The sequence below is a fragment of the Mustelus asterias genome, chromosome 26, assembly GCF_964213995.1.
Source record: "Mustelus asterias chromosome 26, sMusAst1.hap1.1, whole genome shotgun sequence".
Taxonomy (NCBI): Eukaryota; Metazoa; Chordata; class Chondrichthyes; order Carcharhiniformes; family Triakidae; genus Mustelus; species Mustelus asterias.
In genome coordinates, this window is record NC_135826.1 from 14911279 (window position 1) to 14937571 (window position 26293).

The 26293-nt window shown below is 44.4% G+C and overlaps 1 protein-coding gene across 5 annotated transcripts; it reads left to right on the forward strand.

The window, feature by feature from the left end:
* Positions 1-1526: 1526 nt before the first annotated feature.
* On the forward strand, positions 1527-23389 carry ticam1 (TIR domain containing adaptor molecule 1). Of its 5 annotated transcripts, XR_013495533.1 has the most exons (3): positions 1527-1583; positions 17233-19622; positions 23033-23389. XR_013495533.1 is itself a non-coding variant. In XM_078198161.1 (2 exons), the coding sequence occupies exon 2, from the start codon at positions 17436-17438 to the stop codon at positions 19566-19568; it is 2133 nt and encodes a 710-aa protein (XP_078054287.1). In that variant the 5' UTR covers positions 1527-1583; positions 17233-17435; the 3' UTR covers positions 19569-23389. The 5 variants fall into 5 exon arrangements, 4 of the variants coding, with proteins under 4 accessions (XP_078054287.1, XP_078054289.1, XP_078054288.1 ...); XM_078198161.1 differs by having other exon boundaries at positions 17233-23389; XM_078198163.1 differs by having other exon boundaries at positions 1530-1748; positions 17233-23389.
* Positions 23390-26293: the final 2904 nt, after the last annotated feature.

The following is a 26293-nucleotide window of genomic DNA, read 5'->3' on the forward strand; positions in this document are numbered from 1 at the left end:
AGGGGGACTGTAGAAGGACTTGGACAGTTTAGGCGAGTGGGCAAAGAAGTGGCAGATGGAATACAATGTGGAAAAGTGTGAGGTTATGCACTTTGGAAGGAGAAATGGAGGCATAGACTATTTTCCAAATGGGAAAATGCTTCAGAAACCAGAAATACAAAGGATTTTGGGATTCATTGTTCAAGGTCCTCTTAAGGTTAACGTGCAGGTTCAGTCGGCAGTTAGGAAGGCAAATGCAATGTTAGCATTCATGTCGAGAGGGCTGGAATACAAGAGCAGGGATGTACTTCTGAGGCTGTATAAGGCTCTGGTCAGACCCCATTTGGAGCATTGTGAGCAGTTTTGGGCCCCATATCTAAGGAACGATGTGCTGGCCTTGGAAAGGGTCCAGAGGAGATTCACAAGAATGATCCCTGGAATGAAGAGCTTGTCGTATGAGGAATGGTTGAGGACTCTGGGTCTGTACTCGTTGGAGTTTAGAAGGGTGAGGGGGGATCTTATTGAAATTTACAGGATACTGCGAGGCCTGGATAGAGTGGATGTGGAGAGGATGTTTCCACTATCAGGAAAAACTAGAACCAGAGGGCACAACCTCAGGCTAAAGGGATGATCCTTTAAAACAGAGATGAGGAGGAATTTCTTCAGCCAGGGAGTGGTGAATCTATGGAACTCTTTGTCGCAGAAGGCTATGGAGGCGAGGTCATTGAGTGTCTTTAAGACAGAGATAGATAGGTTCTTGATTAATAAGGGGATCAAGGGTTATGGGGAAAAGGCAGGAGAATGGGGATGAGAAAAATATCAGCCATGATTGAATGACGGAGCAGACTCGATGGGCCGAGTGGCCTAATTCTGCTCCTATGTCTTCGGTCTTATGGTGTGTGTATCTGAGTGCATCTGGCTCTGGTGTGTGTCTGGCCCTGGCTCTGTGTGTGTGTATGTGTGTGTGTGTGTGTCTATCACTGGCTGTGTGTGTGTATGTCTGGCCCTGGCTCTGTGTGTGTGTGTGTGTCTGTGTGTCCCTGGCTGTGTGTGTGTGTGTGTCTGTCACTGGCTCTGTGTGTGTGTGTCTGTCACTGGCTCTGTGTGTGTGTATCTGTCCCTGGCTGTGTGCGTGCGTGCGTGTGTCTGTCTCTGGTTCTCTGTGTGTATGTCTGTCAGTAACTGGCTCTATGTGTGTGTGTGTCTGACCCTGGCTCTATGTATGTGTGTGTGTGTGTCTCTCTCTGTCACTGACTGTATGTGTGTGTCTGACTATCCCTGGCTCTATGTGTGTGTCAGTCCTGGCTCTATGTGTGTGTTTGTGTGTGTCAGTCCCTGGCTCTATGTGTGTCAGTCCCTGAGCTCTATGTGTTTGTGTGTCTGGCCCTAGCCCTATGTGTTTGTCTGGCTGTGTTTGCGTGTGGATCAGCTCCTACCTCCTATCTGTACCAGGCAGCCACGCAAACCTGCAGCTGCTTTCTTTGCTGGTTTGCCATTGGTTGTCTTTTTTTCTAACAGCTCATTCGTCAGCAAACTGCGATTTTGAGAGAGGTTCCGGGTCGATGTCGCTATCAGCATTGCTCCTGATCCACACTCAGCAAGAGGTAGGAGTTTGAAGGCGAGGGAGACAGAGTCCAAGGTGAGGACTTGTCTCTCCAGAGACTGTCCCTGCAGTGGGGTTGGCTCCGTGTCGTTAGAGCGAGTCATCGGGTTTCGCTCCATTTCTGCACAGAAGAGGAAATCTTGCCGGGGTTAGTGATGGTGAACAGGTGGTTAAAGCTCAACATTCACTCACTGGGGCAGCCTTGCAAAATGACTCATTTTAAAATGTTTTAAGAAGAGTTCAGAGAGGTGGGGAAGGTGGAATTGCGAACAATTTCAAGCAAGCACTGAAAACTTTTTCAAATTAGGAAAATAATCATCTCGCAGTTATATAAGACCATAAGAAATAGGAGTGGGACTAAGGTCTTTCGGCCCCTCTGGAGTCTGCACCACCACTCAATAAGACTATAGCTTCACAGCATATTGGATCAGACCAGATAAAATGAAAATGCCCTGGTAATTATTGTCGAATTGAGAAATTGACTTGAGAAACCAGGATAGTTTGGAAGCTAGGGTGGAATTCTCAAAGTAAGATGTGACCGGGACAGAAAAAATTAAATGGAGTCTTTATGGGAAAATCAAAACATGCTCCAAGGTAATGGTGGGAGTCAGTGGGCTTGTGGAACCTATGGAAAGTTTATTGTTTTGTGTTATGGAGACAAACATCAAAAAGGAAAGGGAGAGAGGTGGATCACCCAAAGGTGAGAGATCAGTAAAAAAAAATTCCAGGTTAGAATGAGCAACAACATTGTCATCAAAAGAGAGAAAGAGGTCAGGGAGGGGCACTGAGTACAAACAAAGAGTACTTCACAGATCTCGCTGACATGACGGGCTTCTTTAACATCCAGGTGAGCTGTTACACCATTTTTTATCTGGAATGAGTGGAATTCAAGATTGTGAAGTAAGAACAGGTTTGGCTCTTACAGGTTGTGTCACCATTGAAGTATTGTGACACAACCATGTCTATGTGGGTTTTCTCTGGGTGCTCCGATTTCCTCCTGCATGTGGAGTTAGGTGGATTAGCCTTGGTAAATTGACCCTTCATGTCCAAAGATGTGTAGGGTAGGTGGTTTAGCCATAATAAATGATGGGTGGGACTGGGTAAGAGACTCTTATGGAGAGTAGGTGCAGACTCAATGGGCTGAATGGCCTGCCTCTGCAATGTAGGAATTCTATGGTGTTATGGAAGCAAAGGCAGGCAAAGCCTACCTGGTAAGGACTGGAAATGTGAAGTGATTTTACATCAGTGGTGAAAAGAAGTTTGATAATGACTGCAGGGTTCGAACAGAGACAGTGCTCTATGTTTCGAGAGAGCTAGATTTAAATGAGGAAGGGAAGCAGTGAATCTGAGGTGGCTGAAACGAAAGCAACAGCTCCTGATGTGAATGGCAAGAGGAACACATGGAGGAGAATGATGATGAGAAAGGGCAGAGCCAGTGAAGGAGGTCAGATTCACTGGAGAAGGAATTGTTAAACTTCTGGGCAGAAAGGAAGGCGCTGAGGTGAAAGCATCAGCATGGATTGGGTAAAGGAGGATAAAATTAAGATCAGAACAACTCATTCCAGGCTGGAAAGGGTAAGGTTTGGCAGAGATGCTGAAAACCTGGCAAAGGGTAAGATGAGGAGAGGGGAGAGAGAGAATTAGAGGGAAGGGGGAGAGCAATCAAAGATTGGAGTTTCCAGTTTTTGTTTCACACGTTTGGCAGGCAACAACATCTAAAGGGGCTCTGTGCATAATCAAATCACTTGGGCATTCAAAAAAAGTTAGAGCATTCGTTACTTGTTACCACACAGAGTAGTTGAGGAGAATGGCATAGATGGATTGCACTCGAAGCTGGATAAGTATATGAGAGGGAAATAGAATGAGCTGATGGGGTTAGATAAATAGGGGTAAGAGGTGTGGAACATAAACTATGCCACAGACCAATTTTTAAAAAAAATATTCGTTCATGGGATGTGGGAGTCGCGGGCTGGGCCAGCATTTATTGTCCAACCCTGAGGGCATTTAAGAGTCAATCATCTTGTTGTGGGTCTGGAGTCACATGTAGACCAGACTGGGTAAGGATTTCCTTCCCTAAAGTGCCAGACGGGTTTTTACGACAATCAACAATGGTTTCCTGGTCATTAGTAGACCTCTAATTCCAGATTCTTATTGAATTCAAATTTCATCATCTGTGTGGTGGGATTCGAACCCGGGTCCCCAGAACATTACCCTGGGTCCCTGGATTATTAGTCCCTCAACAATACCACTACTTCACCGCCTCCCCTATTTGGACCAAGTGGTCTCTTTCTGCACTGTAAATATTATGCAGACACTGGAAGGTAGGGTTGGCTGGGATGCATTCATAACATAGCCAAACTGATTTATTATTGGCCATGGACCAATCCATGGTCGCCAGTGCCCTGAATGGGCATGGTACCTGAAGGAGGTTGTGATGGGGCAAGAGAGTGGATGAAATTATTATTTTTTTTGCCTGCAGTGGCAGTCTCATTTTCACTTCAATCTTCTCACCAACTTCCCTGCTTATGCTGAGGTGTGGTCACATTGTGGTTGTTTTTCTTTGAGGCCTTGCCTGAGTGGCTGTATTTCATGTGTGGCTTTGGACAGCAATCACTGCATAGACTTGCAGTGATAAGGGAAAAGAACAGGAAAATGGGACTGGCTGAGTGGTTCTTGCAGAGAGCTGACATGAGCACAATGGGCCAAATGGCCTCCTTTTGTGCTGCAATCATTCTATAAAGTGACTAAGTAATCTATTTCATTAATGTTGCCTGAGCTATAATTTTTTAACCAGGGAATTTCCCTCCTTGGCCTCAAATCCAGGAGCCCAACAGAAATGTGTGGCTGTAAATCTGTTACCTCTACTGTAGTGGAGCCTAGCCCCAGAATCTTCCATCCTGACAATTAAAGTTTCTTATCAATGGCATTTTATCCCGAAGAATATACGACATATGAGCTCTGTGACTTTAATGTTCGTTCTATAATGGGATTCCCAAATATGCAAACAGTATGTAAAGGACATCCGAATCAAGCCTGCTTTTGTGTAGACCAGCCTTCCTGTGTGTAAAGACACGCGTCCCAACAAGAGATACCGGTCAGCCATCAAAATCAGCTGATTTTCTCCCTTTTGGGAACCCTATTTTAAACATAACATTGGGTGGGGATCGGTCAAATTAGAGAGTGGTAGGTCAAATCTGGGCCTTTTGTTTTTGTGTAGCTCAGCTACACGGGGTAGTGTAATCGATGTTGCTTTTCACTCTACTCCAAGGATAAACATTTAAAGTTATAATTTTAAAAAGTCAATTTGTGGGATGTGTGCGTCCCTGGCTGGGCCAGTATTTATTGCCCATTCCTATCTGCCCTCCATTTCAAAGGGCATTTGAGAGTCAACCACATTGTTGTGGGTCTGGAGTCACATGTAAATGTAAGGACGGCAGATTTCCTTCCCTAAAGGAAAGAAAGGACATTGGTAAATTTTTAACAATGGTTTTGAGGTCATCATTAGATTTTAATTCCAGACTTCGCTCTCTGACATGGCCGGATTTGAACCCAGATCCCCAGATCTATGTCCTGGGTCTCTGGTCCACTGACAATACCACTACACCGTTGCCTCCCCCAGTGTGGATCTGAGCGGATATTTCTCTTTGTGCTGGAATTTAGAACCGGGGGCATGGTTTTCAGGATAAGTGGGTGACCCATTTAAGGTCAAGATGAGGAATTTCTTCTCTCAGGAAGTGTTGATTCTTCAGAATTCTCTGGCGGCCGAGCCACTTTAATATATTTAAATCTGAGGTAGTCAGATTTTGGAACTGTGGTGGAGTCGTGGGTTATGTGCAACAGGCAGGAAAGTGGAGATGAGGCTATAATCAGGTCAGCCATGATCTTGTTGAATGGCAGAGCAGGCTTGAGGGGTGAATGGCCTACTTCTGCTCCTATTTCTTATATTCAGGTTAATGAGAATCCCTGTGTAGTGCAGGATATAATTGTATCCACTACATGTTAATTCGCATTCATTGCCATAGAATCATAGAAAATTACAGCTCAGAAACAGGCCTTTTGGCCCTTCTTGTCTGTGCCGAACCATTTTTTTGCCTAGTCCCACTGACCAGCACTTGGACCATATCCCTCCACACCCCTCTCATCCATGAACCCGTCCAAGTTTTTCTTAAATGTTAAAAGCATTTACCACTTTATCCGGCAGCTCATTCCACACTCCCACCACACTCTGTGTGAAGAAGCCCCCCCTAATATTCCCTTTTAAACTTTTCTCCTTTCACCCTTAACCCATGCCCTCTGGTTTTTTTCTCCCCTAGCCTCAGCGGCAAAAGCCACTGAATCTTGTTTCAGATCAGGCTACAATTCTCTTGTTCCAACGTCTTGAATCATTCAACAGGTAACTCCCCACAAACGGGATCAAATGTGGAATCTTTGCCCCCGTGTGACTCAGTATCACACAGGGCAGTGCCGTTATTTGAGTCATTGTGGAGGTAGTTAAATGGCTTCAGATAACTAATGTCAACAGTTAAAGATAGCTCCACCAATTTGACTTTTACAATAACACCTCGTCACCATTCTCCAGCTGCTAAAACTGATAGATGCTGAAATCAAACACTGCTAGCCCAGGATTTTCAAACCAACTCGTTTGTCGATGCCTATCCTGGGAAAATGCCGGAGAAAACCAAAGTAGAACGTACAGGGTAAATGGTAGGACTCTGAAGAGTGCAGTTGAACAGAGGGATCTGGGAATACAGGTACAGAATTCCCTAAAAGTGACGTCACAGGTGGATAGGGTCGTAAAGAGTGCCTTTGGTACATTGGCCTTTATAAATCGGAGTATCGAGTATAAAAGTGGAGTGTTATGGTAAGGTTATATAATGATGTGGAGATGCCGGCGTTGGACTGGGGTAAGCACAGTAAGAAGTCTCACAACACCAGGTTAAAGTCCAACAGGTTTATTTGGTAGCAAATACCATTTGCTACCAAATAGACCTGTTGGACTTTAACCTGGTGTTGTGAGACTTCTTACCAAGGTTATATAAGGCATTGGTGAGGCTGAATTTGGAGTATTGTGTACAGTTTTGGTCACCTAGTTACAGGAAGGATGTAAATAAGGTTGAAAGAGTGCAGAGAAGGTTCACAAGGATGTTGCCGGGACTTGAGAAGCTGAGTTACAGAGAGAGATTGAATAGGTTGGGACTTTATTCCCTGGAGCGTAGAAGAATGAGGGGAGATTTGATAGAGGTGTATAAGATTTTGATGGTATAGATAGAGTGAATGCAAGCAGGCTTTTTCCGCTGAGGCTAGGGGAGAAAAAAACCAGAGGGCATGGGTTAAGGGTGAAAGGAAAAAAGTTTAAAGGGAATATTAGGGGGGGCTTCTTCACTCAGAGAGTGGTGGGAGTGTGGAATGAGCTGCCGGATAAAGTGGTAAATGCGGGGTCACTTTTAACATTCAAGAAAAACTTGGACGGGTTCATGGATGAGAGGGGTGTGGAGGGATATGGTCCAAGTGCAGGTCAGTGGGACTAGGCAAAAGATGGTTCGGCACAGACAAGAAGGGCCAAAAGGCTTGTTTCTGAGCTGTAATTTTCTATGGTTCTATGGTTCTAAAAGGCTGAGATAATGTTGCAGAAAAGAATTAGTAAATGAATTCCACGGTTATATTGGGAACATTCTTCACTGGAAGTAAAGCCAGTTTCTCTCTGGCTCCCTCTTTCCCTCTCAGCAATATTAGAGTGGAGGAAAACAAGAACGACTGATTCAGCGGGAATGGGATCAACAGGTTCTTGTCTCTCGCCGATCACTTGCCTCCCCTCGGTCTTCCTCTCTCTCTTGTCTCTGTCTGCACTCTGTGCATGGCTTTTCTGCAAATCTCATACTGCCTCTCCAAGTCGCCATCTTCTCCCAAACAATGTATCATAGAGTCATACAACACAGGAGGAGACCCTTCGGCCCACCGTGTGTGTGCCAACCATCATGCACCGATCTATTGTAATCCCATTTTCAAGCACTTGGTCCATAGCCTTGTATGCTATGGCATTTCATGTACTCATCTGAATACTTCTTAAATTTGTGAGGGTTCCCCACCTCTACCACCCTTTCAGGCAGAGAGCTCCAGATTCCCACCACGCTCTGGGTGGAAAAAATCTCTCTTCAAATCTCATTTAAACCTCCTGCACATTACCTTAAATCTATACCCCCTGGTTATTGACCCCCTACTAAGGGTTTCCCAGTATCTTCAGTTTCTTCTTATCTCCTAAACTATGTATGTCCTTCTTGATTTGGTACACCTCAATCAGGTTCCTCCCGCAGCTTCTTTGCTCCAAAAAAAACAACCTCACCCTATCCAGTCTCTCTTGATAGCTGAAACGCTCCAGCCCAGGCAACATCCTGGTGAATCTCCTCTGCACCCTCTAGTTCAATCACATCCTTCCTATAGTGTGGTGACCAGAACTGCACACAAAACTCTAGCTGTGGCCTAACGAGCATTTTACACAGCTCCATCACAACCTTCCTGCTCTTGTATTCTGTCTTGGCTAATAAATGCAAGCATTCAAAATGCCGCCTTAACCACCTTATCTATTCTTCTTGTGAAAGAAAATGACTGTTTTGGAGTGTCTTTTGTCTTAACCATTTCAAAAGCACTGTAGCCTGGTTTCTGGGTGCAGTTATCATGTGGCCTGGGAGTGGAGGGAGGAAATAGTGAGATACAAAATCTCTCAAAACAAGATTCATTTTTGTCTATCCACATTTCAAAACTGAATGTCCAACACATTCTTGCCAATTGAGATTTGCTACTAGTTATAATCTTTTAGCACTGAGGGCTGGATTGTTCTTTGTAAGAAGTTTAACAACACCAGGTTAAAGTCCAACAGGTTTATTTGGTAGCAAAAGCCACACAAGCTTTCGAGGCTCTGAGCCCATTTTGAATGCTCTGAGCCTCGAAAGCTTGTGTGGCTTTTGCTACCAAATAAACCTGTTGGACTTTAACCTGGTGTTGTTAAACTCTTACTGTGTTTACCCCAGTCCAACGCCGGCATCTCCACATCATTGTTCTTTGTACCATGGCACAGCTGCAATCGATATCACGAGGTTCCCCTTTCTAAATATATCACAGATAGAGAGAGCTTATGATAGGATTGCAGCCATGTTACTGTTGTTTCTGATGGTGTTTCTTTATTGGTCTTAAACTTGAAATTTTGGGGGAAGTTGCCACTATCTAACGATGTCTCTAAAGCTGTCTGGGTGGTCACCCGATTTTACATAATCAGGACTTGATTCTTATTGGTCTTTCTCTAAGTGTGGAGCCAGAATATTCCTTGGCACGATGGGTGTGGTGAATGTGACTGAATTGCTGGAGAGGCTGTGGTAGGAGTGGTGTGAATGCCACTGTTGTTTTATTGATTTACCCTTTCATGGGCTGTGGGAGTCTCTGGCAAGGTTGCCCAACTCTAATTGCCCTAGAACCAAGTGGCTTGCTGTGGATCTGGAGTCACATGTAGGCCAGACCAGGTAAGGACGGCAGATTTCCTTCCCTAAAGGACATTAGTGAACCGGTTTGGTTTTTATGACAATTGGTGATAGTTTCATGGTCACCATTACTGAGGCTAGCTTTCGATTCCAGATTTTTTTATTCATTGAATTCAAATTTCATCGGATGCGGTGGTGAGATTTAAACCCATTCCCCCAGATTGCTATTTCAGTGACCTTACCACTACGCCACCCTCTCCCCGGGTGTACAAGTACCACAAGTTGTAGGGATTTGGTGCCATTATCCCACTTAATGGCTACTGTATTGAGAGGTACATTTTACTAGAGATATACGGTGTATTAGGTCTTTTTGTTCGTTTTTATGGGATGTAGGTGTCACCGCTGGCCAGCATTTATTGCCCATATCTACTTGCCCGCCATTTCAGAGGGCATTTGAGACTCAACCACATTGATATGGGTCTGGCTTCACGTGTAGGCCAGACCTGGTAAGGACGGTAGATGTCCTTCTCTAAAGGACATTAGTGAACCAGGTGGGTTTTTACGACAATGGTTTCATTGTCGTCATCATACTTCTAATTCCAGATTTTTGTTGAAATCTGCCATGGTGGGATTTGATCCTGGGTGCCCAGAGCATTCTCTGGATTGCTAGTCCAGTGGTAATTCCACTGTGCCACTGCCTTCCCCTTCCTCTTAGATTGTCTCGAGGTGAATCCAGATTTTTCATTTCTCAACACAGTGAATTCCTGATCTCAACTCTTTTTTGTCAGGAGCATCCGAACAGGAGTCGGCCATTTAGTCCTTTGTACCTGTTCCATTGTTCAATGAAATCATGGCCGATCTGCAAACTAACTCCATATATTCACCTTAGTCAAATATCCTTTAATAACTTTTGAATAATATCAATATCATATTTAAAATGAACAATTGACCCATATCAAAGAACAATACAGCACAGGAACAGGCCCTTCGGCCCTCCAAGCCCGCGCCGCTCCCTGGTCCAAAGTAGACCATTCTTTTGTATCCCTCCATTCCCACTCCGTTCATGTGGCTATCTAGATAAGTCTTAAACGTTCCCAGTGTGTCCGCCTCCAACACCTTGCCCGGCAGCGCATTCCAGGCCCCCACCACCCTCTGCGTAAAATACGTCCTTCTGATATCCGTGGTTAAACCCCCCCCCCCCCCCACCTTGAACCTATGACCCCTCGTGAACGTCACCACCGACCTGGGAAAAAGCTTCCCACCGTTCACCCTATCTATGCCTTTCATAATTTTATACACCTCTATTAGGTCACCCCTCATCCTCCGTATTTCCAGTGAGAACAACCCCAGTTTACCCAATCTCTCCTCATAACTAAGCCCTTCCATACCAGGCAACATCCTGGTAAACCTCCTCTGCACTCTCTCTAAAGCCTCCACGTCCTTCTGGTAGTGTGGCGACCAGAACTGGGCGCAGTATTCCAAATGCGGCCGAACCAACGTTCTATACAACTGCAACATCAGACCCCAACTTTTATACTCTATGTCCCGTCCTATAAAGACAAGCATGCCATATGCCTTATTCACTACCTTCTCCACCTGTGACGTCACCTTCAAGGATCTGTGGACTTGCACACCCAGGTCCCTCTGCGTATCTACACCCTTTATGGTTCTGCCATTTATCGTATAGCTCCTCCCTACGTTCGTTCTACCAAAATGCATCACTTCGCATTTATCAGGATTGAACTCCATCTGCCATTTCTCTGCCCAAATTTCCAGCCTATCTATATCCTTCTGTAGCCTCTGACAATGTTCCTCACTATCTGCAAGTCCAGCCATTTTCGTGTCGTTCGCAAACTTACTGATCACCCCAGTTACACCTTCTTCCAGATCGTTTATATAAATCACAAACAGCAGAGGTCCCAATACAGAGCCCTACGGAACACCACTAGTCACAGGCATCCAGCCGGAAAAAGACCCTTCCACTACCACCCTCTGTCTTCTGTGACCAAGCCAGTTCTCCACCCATCTAGCCACCTCCCCCTTTATCCCATGAGATCCAACCTTTTGCACCAACCTACCATGAGGGACTTTGTCAAACGCTTTACTAAAGTCCATATAGACGACATCCACGGCCCTTCCCTCGTCAACCATTCTGGGCACTTCTTCAAAAAACTCCACCAGGTTAGTGAGGCATGACCTCCCTCTCACAAAACCATGCTGACTATCGTTAATGAGTTTATTCCTTTCTAAATGCGCATACATCCTATCTCTAAGAATCCTCTCCAACAACTTCCCTACCACGGACGTCAAGCTCACCGGCCTATAATTTCCCGGGTTATCCTTCCTACCCTTCTTAAATAACGGGACCACATTCGCTATCCTCCAATCCTCTGGGACCTCACCTGTGTCCAGTGACGAGACAAAGATTTGCGTCAGAGGCCCAGCGATTTCATCTCTCGTCTCCCTGAGCAGCCTTGGATAGATTCCATCAGGCCCTGGAGATTTGTCAGTCTTTATATTCCCTAAAAAACCTAACACTTCCTCTCTTCTAATGGAGATTTTCTCTAATGGGTCAACACTCCCCTCCGAGACACTCCCAGTCAACACATCCCTCTCCTTTGTGAATACCGACGCAAAGTATTCATTTAGGATCTCCCCTACTTGTTTGGGCTCTCAGCATAATTCCCCACTTTTGTCCCTGAGAGGTCCGATTTTTTTCCCTGACAACCCTTTTGTTCCTAACGTATGAATAAAATGCCTTGGGGTTCTCCTTAATCCTAAGTGCCAAGGACATTTCGTGACCCCTTTTTGCCCTTCTAATTCCTCGTTTGAGTTCTTTCCTACTTTGTATTCCTCCAGAGCTCCCTCCGTTTTTAGCTGCCTGGACCTAACGTACGCCTCTCTTTTCTTTTTGACCAATCGCTCAATTTCCCTGGTTATCCACGGTTCTCGAATCCTACCCTTCCTATCGTTTTTTACAGGCACATGCCTATCCTGCAGCCCGAACAACTGTTCCTTAAAAGACTTCCACATGCCAGATGTGGATTTACCCTCAAACAGCCTCCCCCAATCAACAGCTGCCAATTTCTGCCTAATCCCACTAAAATTAGCCTTGCCCCAATCCAACACCTTACCCTTGGGACACCACTCATCCTTTTCCATCACTATCCTAAAGCTAACAGAATTGTGGTCACTATTTGCAACGTGTTCCCCTACCGAAACTTTGAAGACCTGACTGGGCTCATTCCCCAGTACTAGGTCCAGTATAGCCCCCTCTCGAGTCGGGCTATCTACATACTGTTCCAAAGAACCTTCCTGTACGCATTTTACAAATTCCTCCCCATTCAGACTCCCAGCCCTATGCGATTTCCAGTCTATACCAGGGAAATTGAAGTCTCCCACTACAACAACCCTATTTTTCCTACACCTATCCATTATCTCCTGACATATCCGTTCTTCCACTTCCCTTGGGCTGTTGGGGGGCCTGTAGTATACCCCCAACAAAGTGACTGCGCCCTTCCTGTTTCTAAGCTCCACCCACAGTGACTCGTTACACGAGCCCTCTGAATTGTCCTCCCTCTGCACCGCTGTAATATGCTCTCTAACCCCCCACCTCTTTTAGCCCCTCCTCTGTCTCGCCTAAAACACTTGTACCCCGGAATATTCAGTTGCCAGTCCTGTCCCTCTTTCAACCAAGTCTCTGTCACCGCAACCACATCCAAATTCCTCGTAAGCATTAAGGTCCTAAGTTCGTCTGTCTTACCTGCCAAGCTCCTTGCATTGAAATAGATGCACTCCAGACCGCCAGGCCCAGTGAGGTCATCCTCCCCCAGAGTGCTCTTCTTCTTTGCCAGCCTTGTCCTGGCCCCAAGCTCGTCCCCAGCCTCTACACTTGTAGACATAATTTTTTGATCCCCACCCCCCTGCCATATTAGTTTAAACCCACCCGAACTGCACTAGCAAAACTCCCAGCCAGGATATTCGTGCCCTTCCAATTTAGTTGTGACCCGTCCTTCCTGTACATGTGCCCTCCTCTCTTGAAAACTTCCCAGTGATCCAGGAATATGAAGCCCTCCCTCCTGGACCAGTCCTTTAGCCAAGCGTTCAATCGTACTATCTCCCTATTCCTAGCCTCACTGGCCCTTGGCATTGAGAGCAGCCCAGAGATTGCCACCCTGGAGGCCCTACTTTTTAGCCTATTTCCCAACTCCCTGAATCGCTCTTGTAGGATCCCCCTGCTCTTCCTATCTATGTCATTTGCACCAATGTGTACAATGACATCCGTATCTTTATCCTCCCCTTTTAATATGCCTCCTATCCGCTTGGAGACATCCAGTATCCCAGCACCAGGTAGGCAGACTACCATCCTGGAGTCCCATTCGCACCCACAGAATCGCCTGTCCGTGCCTCTAACTGACTCGTCCCCCACCATTATTGCTCTCCGAATCCCTCTCTTTCCTTTCCGGGCCACAGAGCCTGACTGTGTGCCAGTGACCTGGTCACTGTGGCTTACCCCTGGAGAATCATCCTCCTCCACACTATCCAAAACAATATACTTGTTTTGGAGGGGGACAACCTCCAAACATATCAGCAGCTGTACTTTCTAGAAGAGAATCACATGCAGAAGTGTTTCTTAATTTTGATTTCCGATGGTCTGGCTCGAATTTTCAGACCACATCCTCTCGTCCTGGACCTGCTGATCAGTGGAAATAGTTAATCTCTGTCTGCTTTATCAGTTCATCTTACTACCCGGATGTGTTCAAGAGACCAGAGATGCAAAGGCCCCGGTATTTTGCTATAGGGAGAGAAGGTTGGGGTGATTATTCTGGCGTAGATATTAATGGAGATCTGGGAACAGCTCAAATCTCTCAGTTTTCATCCAGGGATGATTGGCAATGCAGCGATAATGCAACTTTGATCTTGAGTCGGTAGCTTGGCTCAGTCAACCACACTCTTGCTTCTGAGTCGAAAGATTGTGGGTTTAAACTATATTTGAGTATGTAATCTGGAATAGGCTTATCGAACAGTTTTGCGCAAGGGGCCACATTTCGATTTTTTTCACACTCACGGGACAGATGAGCAAATTTCAAAATGATATGTTTTGGTGCAACATTGAACATGAATTTCAATAAAATGTTGACGTACGAAGAAAAGAAACAACTTTCTGAGTGAACTTGAAGCAATAAATTTAAAATAATGAGTAATTAATGAAGATGACCACTCGAGTGTAAGAGGATCAAATTGTGTAATTCCAACTCACTCACCGGGTACTTATACACGCACCCTCAAACACCCCAGTGTGAGCGATGTTGGTGTGTGGCAGTGAGAGTGAGTGCAATAAACCCTGAGACTGGGACTGAGCCAGATTCTCTCTCTCTCTCTCTTGTGCACACGCGCCCTCTCTCTCACACACACAGTAGCCAGTTCCTGCCCCCCGACCACTATCCAGTCTCTTCTCTCCCTCCCCCACAACCAGCAGTCAGTCTCTTCCCCAGACTTGGTGCTTGCTCATTTTTTCCCCTTCCCATCCTCCTTGCAGGCACTCCAGACCTGCCCGTTGCCCCTTCCCCGCACTCGGCCGCTGTCTCAACTCTTTCCCCCACCCTGAAAACCTCCCTCCCCAACTGACTGACCGCTGATGTCACACCATATTTTCTGTCCTTCGGTTGAAGAAAACTGTTCCTCCAATTACAGACTTGTTCTCACCCATATTCGCTGCTGATTGGCTCACTAGTGATCTAGCAACAGCAAACGCGATAGGGACCTGTGATTGGAGGAACAGTTCTTTGAAGAATGTTCAAATTCATCTACATTTTGGAACAAGGTCCAGGGCTAAATGGAGAGGCTTAGCAGGTTGGGTAGAGGCCCACAGGCCTCGTGTTGGTCAACCATGATCTAGATTGATAGTTGGTGCGGTACTGAGGGAATACTGCATTGTTGCAAGTGTCATCTTCATGTAAAACCAAATCAACCTGATTGTAAAAGATTTCAGTGCACTATAGATGGAAGTTCTCCCAGAACCCTAATGTTCTTCAAATGTCACTTCAGTTAAAAAAGTTTAAAACAAAAAGCATTCTTTTTCAGAATTGCCCTCGGAAATTACAAACCATTTAGTCTTCAGACTTCCCAACACAAGGAGCAATACAACTCATTGATCTCAGGCTGCGTTTACTTACAATGAATAGACCAATGTGCAAATGGGGCACATCATCTTGAATATAACTTGATTTTTGGCTGCAGAATAATGTAATGGCCCAAGTGCTTTTTGTTAGTGGGGGGGGGGGGGGGGGGGGGGGAGCCTGTATTTAAATGTGGTGATGGTCCCTTTAAGAACTAAGTTTCTCTGAAAAATGATCTCTTGTAAAAAGCAACTTGCTTCCAGTAACTGATCATATGAGCAAGTTGCCTCAGAGATAAATAATAATAGAGTAAATAAGCAGTTAATTACAGGGGGAGTAGATTCCTGTGTCTGATTCTGTTTCCAAGCAGTATGGTATAAAAAAAGCTGGCTGCAGGGGACATCTCCTTCAAACAGAATTCAATTGAAATTTGGTCTGCTGGCTAAAAGGATTTAAATCCTTGATAACTGAAGAACTCTAGCAACAGGGAGTTGGATTTCTGGAATAGACAAGGTGAGAAGAAAGAGAGAGAGTTCCTAGGAGCAGGATTCCAGAGTTAAAGAACATTAGAACCACAAGAGTTTTGACTCAAGGTGGTTAAACTTAAGATGCTACCAACAGCTGTGTTGACCTGCGAGTCTACAGCTGTGGGACCAGTTGGAGGAGATTTGAAGGGGCAACCTTGCCAAAAGTAATGTAAGGCTCAAGAAATATCAACTGTTATATGAATCTTTGAAACAGTACTCAGAACAGTTTCTGATAAGTTACTGACTTGAGCTTTTTTGGTGTGTAAGTCAAAAAGATGTGGAAGGAAATTTGAGTCAAGTCGGGTTTAGAGTACAAGTAACTAAGTTCATGGTACTTTGAATACCTTTACTGTAACTGACTATTCATGATAGTGATGTGATTAGTTCTTTGATTTTTGTGTAGCAAAATTATTTTGTTTCAAATAGTGAATCTTGTGACTTCATTCTTTTAGTAATTACCTAGGTTTTTGGATTTCCAAAACAAAAACTTTACTGTTCTCTATTGAGATCATAACAATAATACATTTACATAGCATCACACCCCGTGCTTATAAAATAGTCCAGCATCTGACAATTAGTGAGCAATGCCACTAGTCCTAAAATAAGTTAAATACTATCAAATGTTATTTAACTAGGAGGTAATGTTTCATGAATTTGCAGTGCAATGAAAGGGACCATTAAGATATGTTTATGCTGATTTCTGTTGAATAGAGCAAAATTGCCCTAGTGGTGCCATGAATACTGATGTGGCCCATTGGATATAGACATGATCCAACCTCAGGGGAGGTGATAGTCTAGGGGTATTATCACTAGACTATTAATCCAGAAACTCAACTAAGATTCTAGGCACCCGAGTTCGAAGCCCGCCAAAGCAGATGGTGGAATTTGAATTCAATAACAAGTATCCGGAACTAAGTATCTACTGATGACCATGACTATGGTTGATTGTCGGAAAAACCCATCTAGTTCACTAATGTCCTTTAGGGAAGAAAATCTGTCATCTTTACCTGGTTTGGCTGACATGTGTCTCCAGAACCACAGCAATGTGGTTGAATCTCAACTGTCCTTCAACGGCAACTAGGGATGGGCAATAAATGCTGGCCAGCCAGCGACGCCCATGTCCCATGAATGAATTAAAAAAAAGCCTGCAGAGACTAAAGTCCCGAATTTGAACACCACATTGCATTGAGTTAGCTGGTTTCAACCATAGTGGCATTAGGCTACTACAGTTGAACACGTATGAAGATGGATATCCTCCTCCTGATTATTAATCATTATCTCCCACTCTAATGTGGGAGTGTGGACATGATATGAAGAGAGGATAGCTCTATACTGTGATGTCTTCTATGGGTAATTAGCCTAATGACACTCACAATTTAAGTTCACATATGAAGAATGGCTACCTGAGCATGAAACCAGACTTCAGTATGAACAAACAGCATTAAATAAAAGAAGGAAGAGGATAGCATACAGAATTAGTCCTGAAAATGTTGTTGCCAAGAAAAGTAACTTTTGTATTCCCTTTTCTTTTTCAGATTGAACTGATGGAGCCCAGCAATGTATCTCAATTGACCTGAGCATTACAATATGAAAATAGGGTTACAGACTTCCCTTCCAGTACAATGTGCCCAACTCCCATTGTCAGATCAGCCTGAGTGGAACTGGTAGCAATGTTGAAACACAGGCTGGTCCCTTCTTGTTCCATTAGTCTAACTCCGTTTTGACACTAGGCACAATTATGGCAGAAGATTGTGATCACATTCCATCTCTTGATGATTTGTTTGACATTTTGTCTGGAGTCACAGAGCAAAGACTGTTCAGTCTGTGGTATAAGTTCAATCCTGACAGCCCGAGAGCTTCAAAGGTTCACCGACTCCTGTACAGCATTATATCGTTCTTCTTGAAAAAGAAAGATGAGGCTGAGAGAGCAGCCAGGTCAGTGTTAAACAAGATGCCGGATAATAGATCCGCCCTGTACATTTTGAACAAAGTTGTAGGTTCAGGAGGTGGTACAGAGGGAGAAGGGGAACGACTTGAGACATCAAGTGAAGAGTTTGCTGCTGAAGATGGTAGTGTTCTCACCGACTTGGCTTTGATGCTCACAGTGCTTGTAGAAGAAAATCTGTGCCAGCTCTCCATGCGGAACCGAGCCTGCAAAGCTGCCATCAAAGCATTCAAGTCCAACAATCAAAAGCGTAGTTTAGATCTTCAGGAATGTATTGAAGAATTTAGGGTGTTGTGTGGTCCTCTGGATTTTGAAGATGAGGAGGTGAATGTTGAAGTATCACCTCTGAAGTCAATTGAAAAAGCAAGTCTGAGTATGAGATCAACTGCTGCATACAGGACCAATCCGAATCAAATTCCGACTGACTCTCACAACACTTCAGAAATTACAGTACCCAGCCATTTTGAAATTAGTGCATCTCCTACTGCATCATTCGTTTCCAATTCATGTAGAGACAATTTAAATTCCTCAACAGCAAACACTGAAGAGAACACAGTTAACCCTGTCAGTTCTGCCAATGTAGCTTTGAATGATTCTAATAATGTACTGAATCTACCCTCTGATGAGAATTTGGGAGCGGAGAGGGTGACCCACAGCATTGGGGCTCGGGGTGGAAAACAGGACAACGTCCTCTCAGCTTGTTCAACTAGAGGTCCATCAGGAACCATCGATGATGTGAGACCAACTGAGTGCACTGGAGAAACAAGTAGTAGCCAGGTAGTTACTTCAAAGTCAAAAATGTCAGGGGCCCAAGGGACAGGGAATGTAGAACATACCAATTCCATTTCGCCTGATCCTTCAGGTGGAGTGAAGAAGCTATCGACAGGTGACCAGTCGCCCTCTTCTGAAACGATGTCTGCTAGGGCAGTGGATGAGAGCTTTGAGAACAAGTTTTTCTCCTTTGTTATCTTGCATGCCCCAGAGGATGTAGAAATTGCAGAAAGTCTGCAAGTTAGACTGGAATCGTTAGTGAACATGGAGGGTGCAACGTATTTTGAGGAATTCTCTCTCCCAGGGCGATCGCCAATAAAGTGCATTGAAGACTCAGTTAGCAATTCTGCCTTCACAATCCTCCTCCTCACAAACAATTTTAAGAGTCGCTGGGAAGAGTATAAGACCAATATAGTCCTGATAAATTCAATCAATAATGTGTACAAATATAACTCAGTCATTCCACTACTACCGCAAAAGAGTCGGATGCCTAAAGAGGATATCCCCTTTGCACTGCGTGCTATCAATATTCTCGATGAGAATTCCAAACATTTTGAAAGACATGTCAGAAAGACGTTTACTTTGGGAGTACTTGGGAAGCATAAGAAAATTTGGCTTGAGGAGCAAAGGCAAAAGCAGATTCAAGAAAAGGAAAGTGAAGCCCAAAGAGAGATTCAAAATACGCTGAAAACTGTATCAGCTCAAATGAACTATATGCAATTGTACAATCGACTAGTCCAAATGCAACAACTCTACCCATTGCCACATCCACCCTGTCCAGGACCTGCTGCAGTTAATGGACATACACAGCCTGTGCTAAACCCCCTGCTGCATCCTAGCCTCCCTGTATATCCACCTGGCTTTAATCCTCTTTTACAGTCAATATTACTGAACCAGCCAAATGTTAACCCACAATCTGCCTTATACCCGTTTATGCAACCATTTCAGGTCATTAATCCTGGCAATAGCCAGGGAGGTCAAAGTGTAACTCTCAGTAGTTCTACTCAGCAGCAAAGCCAAGGCACCAACATAATCCAGATTCAGCATGCCAGGAACATACAGATAGGGGACTCCAATCAAATGACAATAACAGATTCCACTGAAAGCAGCGAAAGCACAGATGATGAAGAGGAGGGAGTTGGTGAACACAATTAGATAGTTATTTTCGATCGATGGAGGTATCAAAGGCCAGTAGAATTGCGGATGCTGGTAAAGCTACTATCTGAAAATGAAAACAAATTTTTAGTGTATTATTTTCTTGGTATTAATGGCTGTACAGAAATGCTCTGATTTCATAAAATCAGAATCCCTACAGTGCAGAAAGAGGCTATTTGGTCCATCGAGCCTGCACTGATAACAGTCCCACCCAGGCCCTATCCCCGTAACCCCACCTATTTACCCTGCTAGTTCCCCCTGACACTAAGGGGCAATTTAGCATGGCCAATCAACCTAACCCACACATCTTTGGACTGTGGGAGGAAACCAGAGCCCCCGGAGGAAACCCATGCAGACACAGGGAAAACATGCAAACTCCACACTGACAGTCATCCGAGGCTGGAATTGAACCCGGGTTCCTGGCGCTGTGAGGCAGCAGTGCTAACCACTGTGCCCCCGAATCATCAGGTTTTATTTCATGTGGTACTTTATCACACCGGGACCCTGCTAAATACATAATCTGAGCTCCATTCTCTGACTGCAAGGCTTTAGACAGGGAAGCTGCGACTGACCTCTGCAACTCTGAGCTGCTACTGGATAGTTAACCCCATGTACATACCATCTCCTGATTACCGTCCAGTGGCTCTATGTCTGACGGACATAGAATCCCTACAGTGCAGAAGGAGGCCATTCGGCCCATCGAGTCTGCACCACCACAATCCCACCCAGCCCCTATCCCCATAAACTCACGTATTTATTCTGCTAGTCCCCCTGACACTAAGTGGCAATTTAGCATAGTAAAAGGTCTCATAACACCAGGTTAAAGCCCAACAGGTTTATTTGGTAGCACGAGCTTTTGAAGCGCTGCCCCACAGTAACAGGTCTCAACCTGGTGTTGTGAGACCTCTTACTGTGCCTACCCCAGTCCAACGCCAGCATCTCCACATCATGGCCAATCAACCTAACCCACACATCTTTGGACTGTGGGAGGAAACCGGAGCACCCGGCAGAAACCCATGCAGACACGGGGAGAACGTACAAATTCCACACAGGCAGTCACCTAAGACCGGAATTGAACCTTGGTCTCTGGCGCTGTGAGGCAGCAGTGCTAACCACTGTGCCACCCTGATTAGATTAGATTTGATCTGATTTGATTAGATTAGATTAGACAATGCAGTGCTATTTCCTGAGCTCCTCCACCATAGAGACACTCATTGTTTAAACAGAATGGTCAATTGATCTTAGAGTGGAAGGGGACAAACTCGCCATTTACAGAGCTGCATCAGTGCAAGTTTGAAGTGTGATTTAATGCTGTGTGGGAGCAATGACAACTGGGTGCCTCAATGGAAAAATGGACAAATTACAAAAGAACCAGTGACAACATGAGGAAAAACACAGTGACCAGTTAAGATCTGGATTGCAGTGGCTGAGATTGTGATGGAGGAATGGTCAATCATGGATTTCAAAATAAAATTAGATGATAATCTGAAGAGAGAGGATTTGCAGGAAAGTGGGCCTAGCTGATTTGCTCTTGCGGAGAGCCAGCACAGATCCGACAGCCCAAATGGCCTCCTTCTTTACTGTAACCATTCCATGATTCTAATTTTACAACAGTAACTACACTTCAAAAATACTTCATTGGGTGTAAACTGTTTTAGGATATTTGGTGGTCATTAAAGGTGCTATATAAATGCAAATTTCCCCCACTCTTCTGCTTTTCGGGGAGAGAGCCGCAAAATGAGAAGGTGTGAAAGACCAAGGGGCAGGTAGAGAAACTTGTGCCAGTGATAATATGAGAAGAGAAAAATAGGGGGAGATTGCGGAGAACAGAGGGTGAAAATGCACGAGTGAATGAGGAAGAATGAAAAAGTCTGGAAAAGGAGAGACTGATTCTGAGTATTGTGACTAACTAACCTTGGTAGTTTCATTCTGAGGTGACAGTACTTTAATCCTTAAAATACAACTAGTCAAAACGATTTACAGAATCCTTTATATTTTGTGGATTATTTTTCCCATTGAGATACACAGTCAACGTTATTACAGTATAATAACTCACACTTCAAACTAAAGAAAGAGTTGCAAAGTTGGTGGAGGTTTTAATTGTTGACACTAGTTATCTGTCGGCAGCCCAATGATGCACTGGGTAAAGGTAACTCCTGCTGCAGTACTGAATTGCGCTGGGCAAAAGATCATAGCTTTGCCGTTTCCCTGTGCCTTCCTGAATGTGCTATCTCCTTTATTGAGGAACATTTCGAAGTCACTGTTCATCTGGCCCAAGGGACCATGATTTGTGTTGTGCTGAGGCTGTCCCCCTGTGGAAAACATTACAGCAGAACCCATACCTAGTGTGACCCACAGGCCACACAGGATACGAAACAATCAGGGGGGTGATAGTAGTTGGCATTTTTTGGTTGATGAAGATCAGGGAATAATTTGGAAGAAGGAAAATCACTTCAGTATCTGAGATGCACACCTTTCATTTTGGATCTAGCTAGCAAAATTCAAGAGACAGCATCCCTTCTGGCAATTAGAATTCCAGTCTCCTTTACAGCAAAGATAAATCTTGCACAAGATGATAAATTTCTTAAGTAGCTTATTCAGAAAACTTTTTAAAAATTGCTTTTTGCTAAGAATTATTACAATCAATTCTTCACAGTCTCTTGAGTTGGGAATCTCATTTACTGAGATTTCCTGATTCTATTTCTATAGGATATAAAAATATATAAATACTGAATCATCAGAAGCATTTTTATATTTGTTCATCTTGGCATATATTGCCCATCCCTGAGAACATTTAAGAGTCAACCACATTGATGTGGAGTCACATGGAGGCCAGACCGTGAGGATGGCAGATTTTCTCCCCTAAACAACGATGGGTTTTTACGACAACTAACAATGGTTTCATGGTCATCATTAGACTTTTAATTCCAGATTTCACCATCTGCTATGGTGGGATCCAAACCTGGGTCAAGGATTGGTTTGGATCTCTGGATTACTAATCCAGTGACAATACTAATATGCTACCACCTCCCCTAGTTTTACAGAGGCTACTGCTGATAAATGATTGGTAAAATGGATATAAGAGCTTGCAGTTGGTTAAGGACTGCAAAGTATTGTTAGTCTATCTCAAGCCAACATGTTTGTTTTAATGCAGCAGCTGACATTCTGACACTACGTGGAGATGCTAGCGTTGGACTGGGGTAAACACAGTAAGAGTTTTAACAACACCAAGTTAAAGTCCAACAGGTTTATTTGGTAGCAAATGCCATTAGCTTTCGGAGCGCTGCTCCTTCGTCAGATGGAGTGGATATCTGCTCTCAAACAGGGCATACAGAGACACAAAATCAAGTTATAGAATACTGATTAGAATGCGAATTTCTACAGCCAACCAGGTCTTAAAGATACAGACAATGTGAGTGGAGGGAGCATTAAGCACAGGTTAAAGAGATGTGTGTTGTCTCCAGACGGGACAGCCAGTGAGATTCTGCAAGTCCAGGAGGCAAGCTGTGGGGGTTACTGATAGTGTGACATGAACCCAAGATCCTGGTTTAGGCCGTCCTCATGTGTGTGGAACTTGGCTATCAGTTTCTGCTCAGCGACTCTGCGCTGTCTTGCGTTGTCTACCTGATACGCTGCAGGAAAGGATGTCCCGAGGCATGGTACATTGGGGAAACCATGCAGATGCTACGACAATGGATGAATGAACACCGCTCGACAATCACCAGGCAAGACTGTTCTCTTCCTGTGGGGGAGCACTTCAGCAGTCACGGGCATTCAGCCTCTGATCTTCGGGTAAGCGTTCTTCGAGGCGGCCTTCATGACACACGACAGCGCAGAGTCGCTGAGCAGAAACTGATAGCCAAGTTCCGCACACATGAGGATGGCCTAAACCGGGATCTTGGGTTCATGTCACACTATCAGTAACCCCCACAGCTTGCTTCCTGGACTTGCAGAATCTCACTGGCTGTCCTGTCTGGGGACAATACACATCTCTTTAACCTGTGCTTAATGCTCCCTCCACTCACATTGTCTGTATTTTTAAGACCTGGTTGGCTGTAGAGATTCGCATTCTAATCAGTATTCTATAACTTGATTTTGTGTCTCTGTATGCCCTGTTTGAGAGCAGATATCCACTCCATCTGACGAAAGAGCAGCGCTCCGAAAGCTAATGGCATTTGCTACCAAATAAACCTGTTGGACTTTAACCTGGTGTTGTTAAAACTCTTACTGTATTCTGACACTAAGCATGGCACCATGTATGTGCAGTAAACACTTTCCCTCGTGTTGCGGTATAAATAAACAGCCATAAAACAGAAAAGTGCTGAAAAAACTCGGCAGCTCTGGCAGCATCTGTAGAGAGAAAAAAATAGTTAACATTTTGAGTCTGTGTGACTGCTCCAGAGTTAAAGAGAGGGAGAAATGTGATGGATTATATACTGAATAAGAGGGGGTGGAACAGATGGAGCAGAGTCGAAAGTCAGTAGTGATAGCTGCTCGGAGAAATTGCAACAAAAATGTGTAAGTCACAAGACACAGGAAATGTTAATGACAGGAGAAGGTGCTAGTAGTCGATTAAAGGTAAGATATCAGAATCTGTTAATGGGAGAATAAAGGTCAATGTTTAGTGAAGGCAAAACTTAAGAACAAGTGACAGCCCATTGGGGAAGGGTTTCGGATATAAAAAAAGGGTCATGATGCAGGAGTTGTTGAATTCTAAAGTTGTTGAACTCAATGAGTTGGGGTGGCATGGTGGCACAGTGATTGGCACTGACGCCTTCCAGCACTAGGGACCGGGGTTCAATTCCAGCCTTAAGTGACTGTCTGTGTGGAGTTTGCACTTTCCCCCCCCCATGTCTGTGTAGGTTTGCTCCGGTTTTCTCCCACAGTCCAAACATGCGCGGGTTAGGTGGATTGGTCATGCTAAATTACCCCTTAGTCTCAGGGGGATTAGTAGGGTAAATATGTGGGGTTACGGGGATAGGGCCTGGGTGGGATTGTTTATGGTGCCGGCTCGATGATGGGCCGAATGGCCTCCTTCTGCACTGTAGGGGGATTTTATGATTCTGAGAATCTATTCTATGATTCTATGGGTCCTGAGAGCTGTAACATGCCTATACTGCGGCCTTGAAGTTGTGTTGTGAGACAGTTGTTATGACCATTTGACCTATGGCTTGACACCACTGCGAAAATAGGGTGAGAGGAATTTTGGGTGAATGGGTCAGTGCTAATACTGTCAAGGCCAATGTGTTTTTGAAAGTTTTTTTAAAAAAAGCAACTGGAAACGCATGCCATTTTGATCAGGGTCAGAAATGTTTCAAGTGGAGTTTGACCTAAAGTTGCATCTAAAATAATTAATAATTTTCTCTCTTTTCGCGACTGATTTTTGGCATTTTTCATTGAAATGTTTTTAAAATTTAGCGTAATCAGATCTTACATTCCACTTGTCTCATAACTAGATATAGTCCTATAGCTGTAAAGGGGATCCTGTTTCACAACAAATAAAAATAATTCCATACATGGTACAAATGTGGCTGCATTTGTTGACTATTGTTCAAATTTTAGGCTGTCGACCAGTGATAAATGTTAACTAGAAAGTGTTTTTTTTTTTGGCTTCAGCCTCCGTTTTTCTGATACTTTTACAAATCAAACTCTCTTCTATTATACTATTTGCATGTTTATTTAATCCATGATCATTTGCAAATCCTTGTCGGATTCAGTAAGATAATGATGTTATCGATGTTTACTGTGGAACTCTTGCAACAAAAGTGAATCCTGTCTTTGAGTGTTGATCTCAAATTAATCCCTGCCCACAGCTGTACTGAGACTTTGGGCCTGCTATCCATTGACTTAAAGGAGCCATGCCACTGAAATTGCACACCTGCTCCATCTGATAAAGTGTAGTAGTGAAGCTGTGGAATTGTGCGACTGGCTTTCAATGTTGTTGCCTTTAAAAAGTAAAATTCTACAAGGCAAGCTACTGACATATGGTAGCGTTGCAACAGGAATGATCTGGGCAGCACGGCGGCACAGTGGTTAGTACTGCTACCTCACAGCACCAGGGACCCGGGTTCAATTCCGGCCTTGGGTAACTATGGAGTTTGCACGTTCTCCCCGTGTCTGCATAGGTTTCCTCCCAGTCCAAAAATGGGCAGGTTAGGTTGATTGGCTAAATTGACCCTTAGTGTCAGAGGGATTGGCAGGATAAATGTGTCAGGATAGGGCCTGGGTGGGATTGTCACTGGTGCAGGTTCAATGAACCAAATGTCCTCCTTCTGCACTGTAGGGATTCTGTGATCTCTTGAATCCAGCATGAAAGCTCAATTGGGGGGATAAAGAAATGAACAAAGAAAAGCGCAGCACAGGAACAGACCCTTCCACACTCCGAACCTGTGCCGATCATGATGCCCTAATTTAACTTTGGAAAAAAAATCTTCTGCCCTTACTCGGTCCGTATGTGAGTGAAACCCTAATGTAAAAATCCCAAATGGGAATCTTTATCTCAACTTAAAGATATGGGTGAAAGGCAGGATCAGGATAAAGAATTTGATGTTTGTCCCAAAATGAATGGTGGAGCAGGCTTGAAGGGCCGAATGGCCCACTCCTTATTTTTTTTATGTTTCTAATCTTTAGTCTGCAGCCAGTCTGTTGTTAAAGACCGGATTCACTGTCTATTTGCTGCTGGTAGGAACAGTTTTACAGATGAGAAACTTGACAGTGCCAGTTAA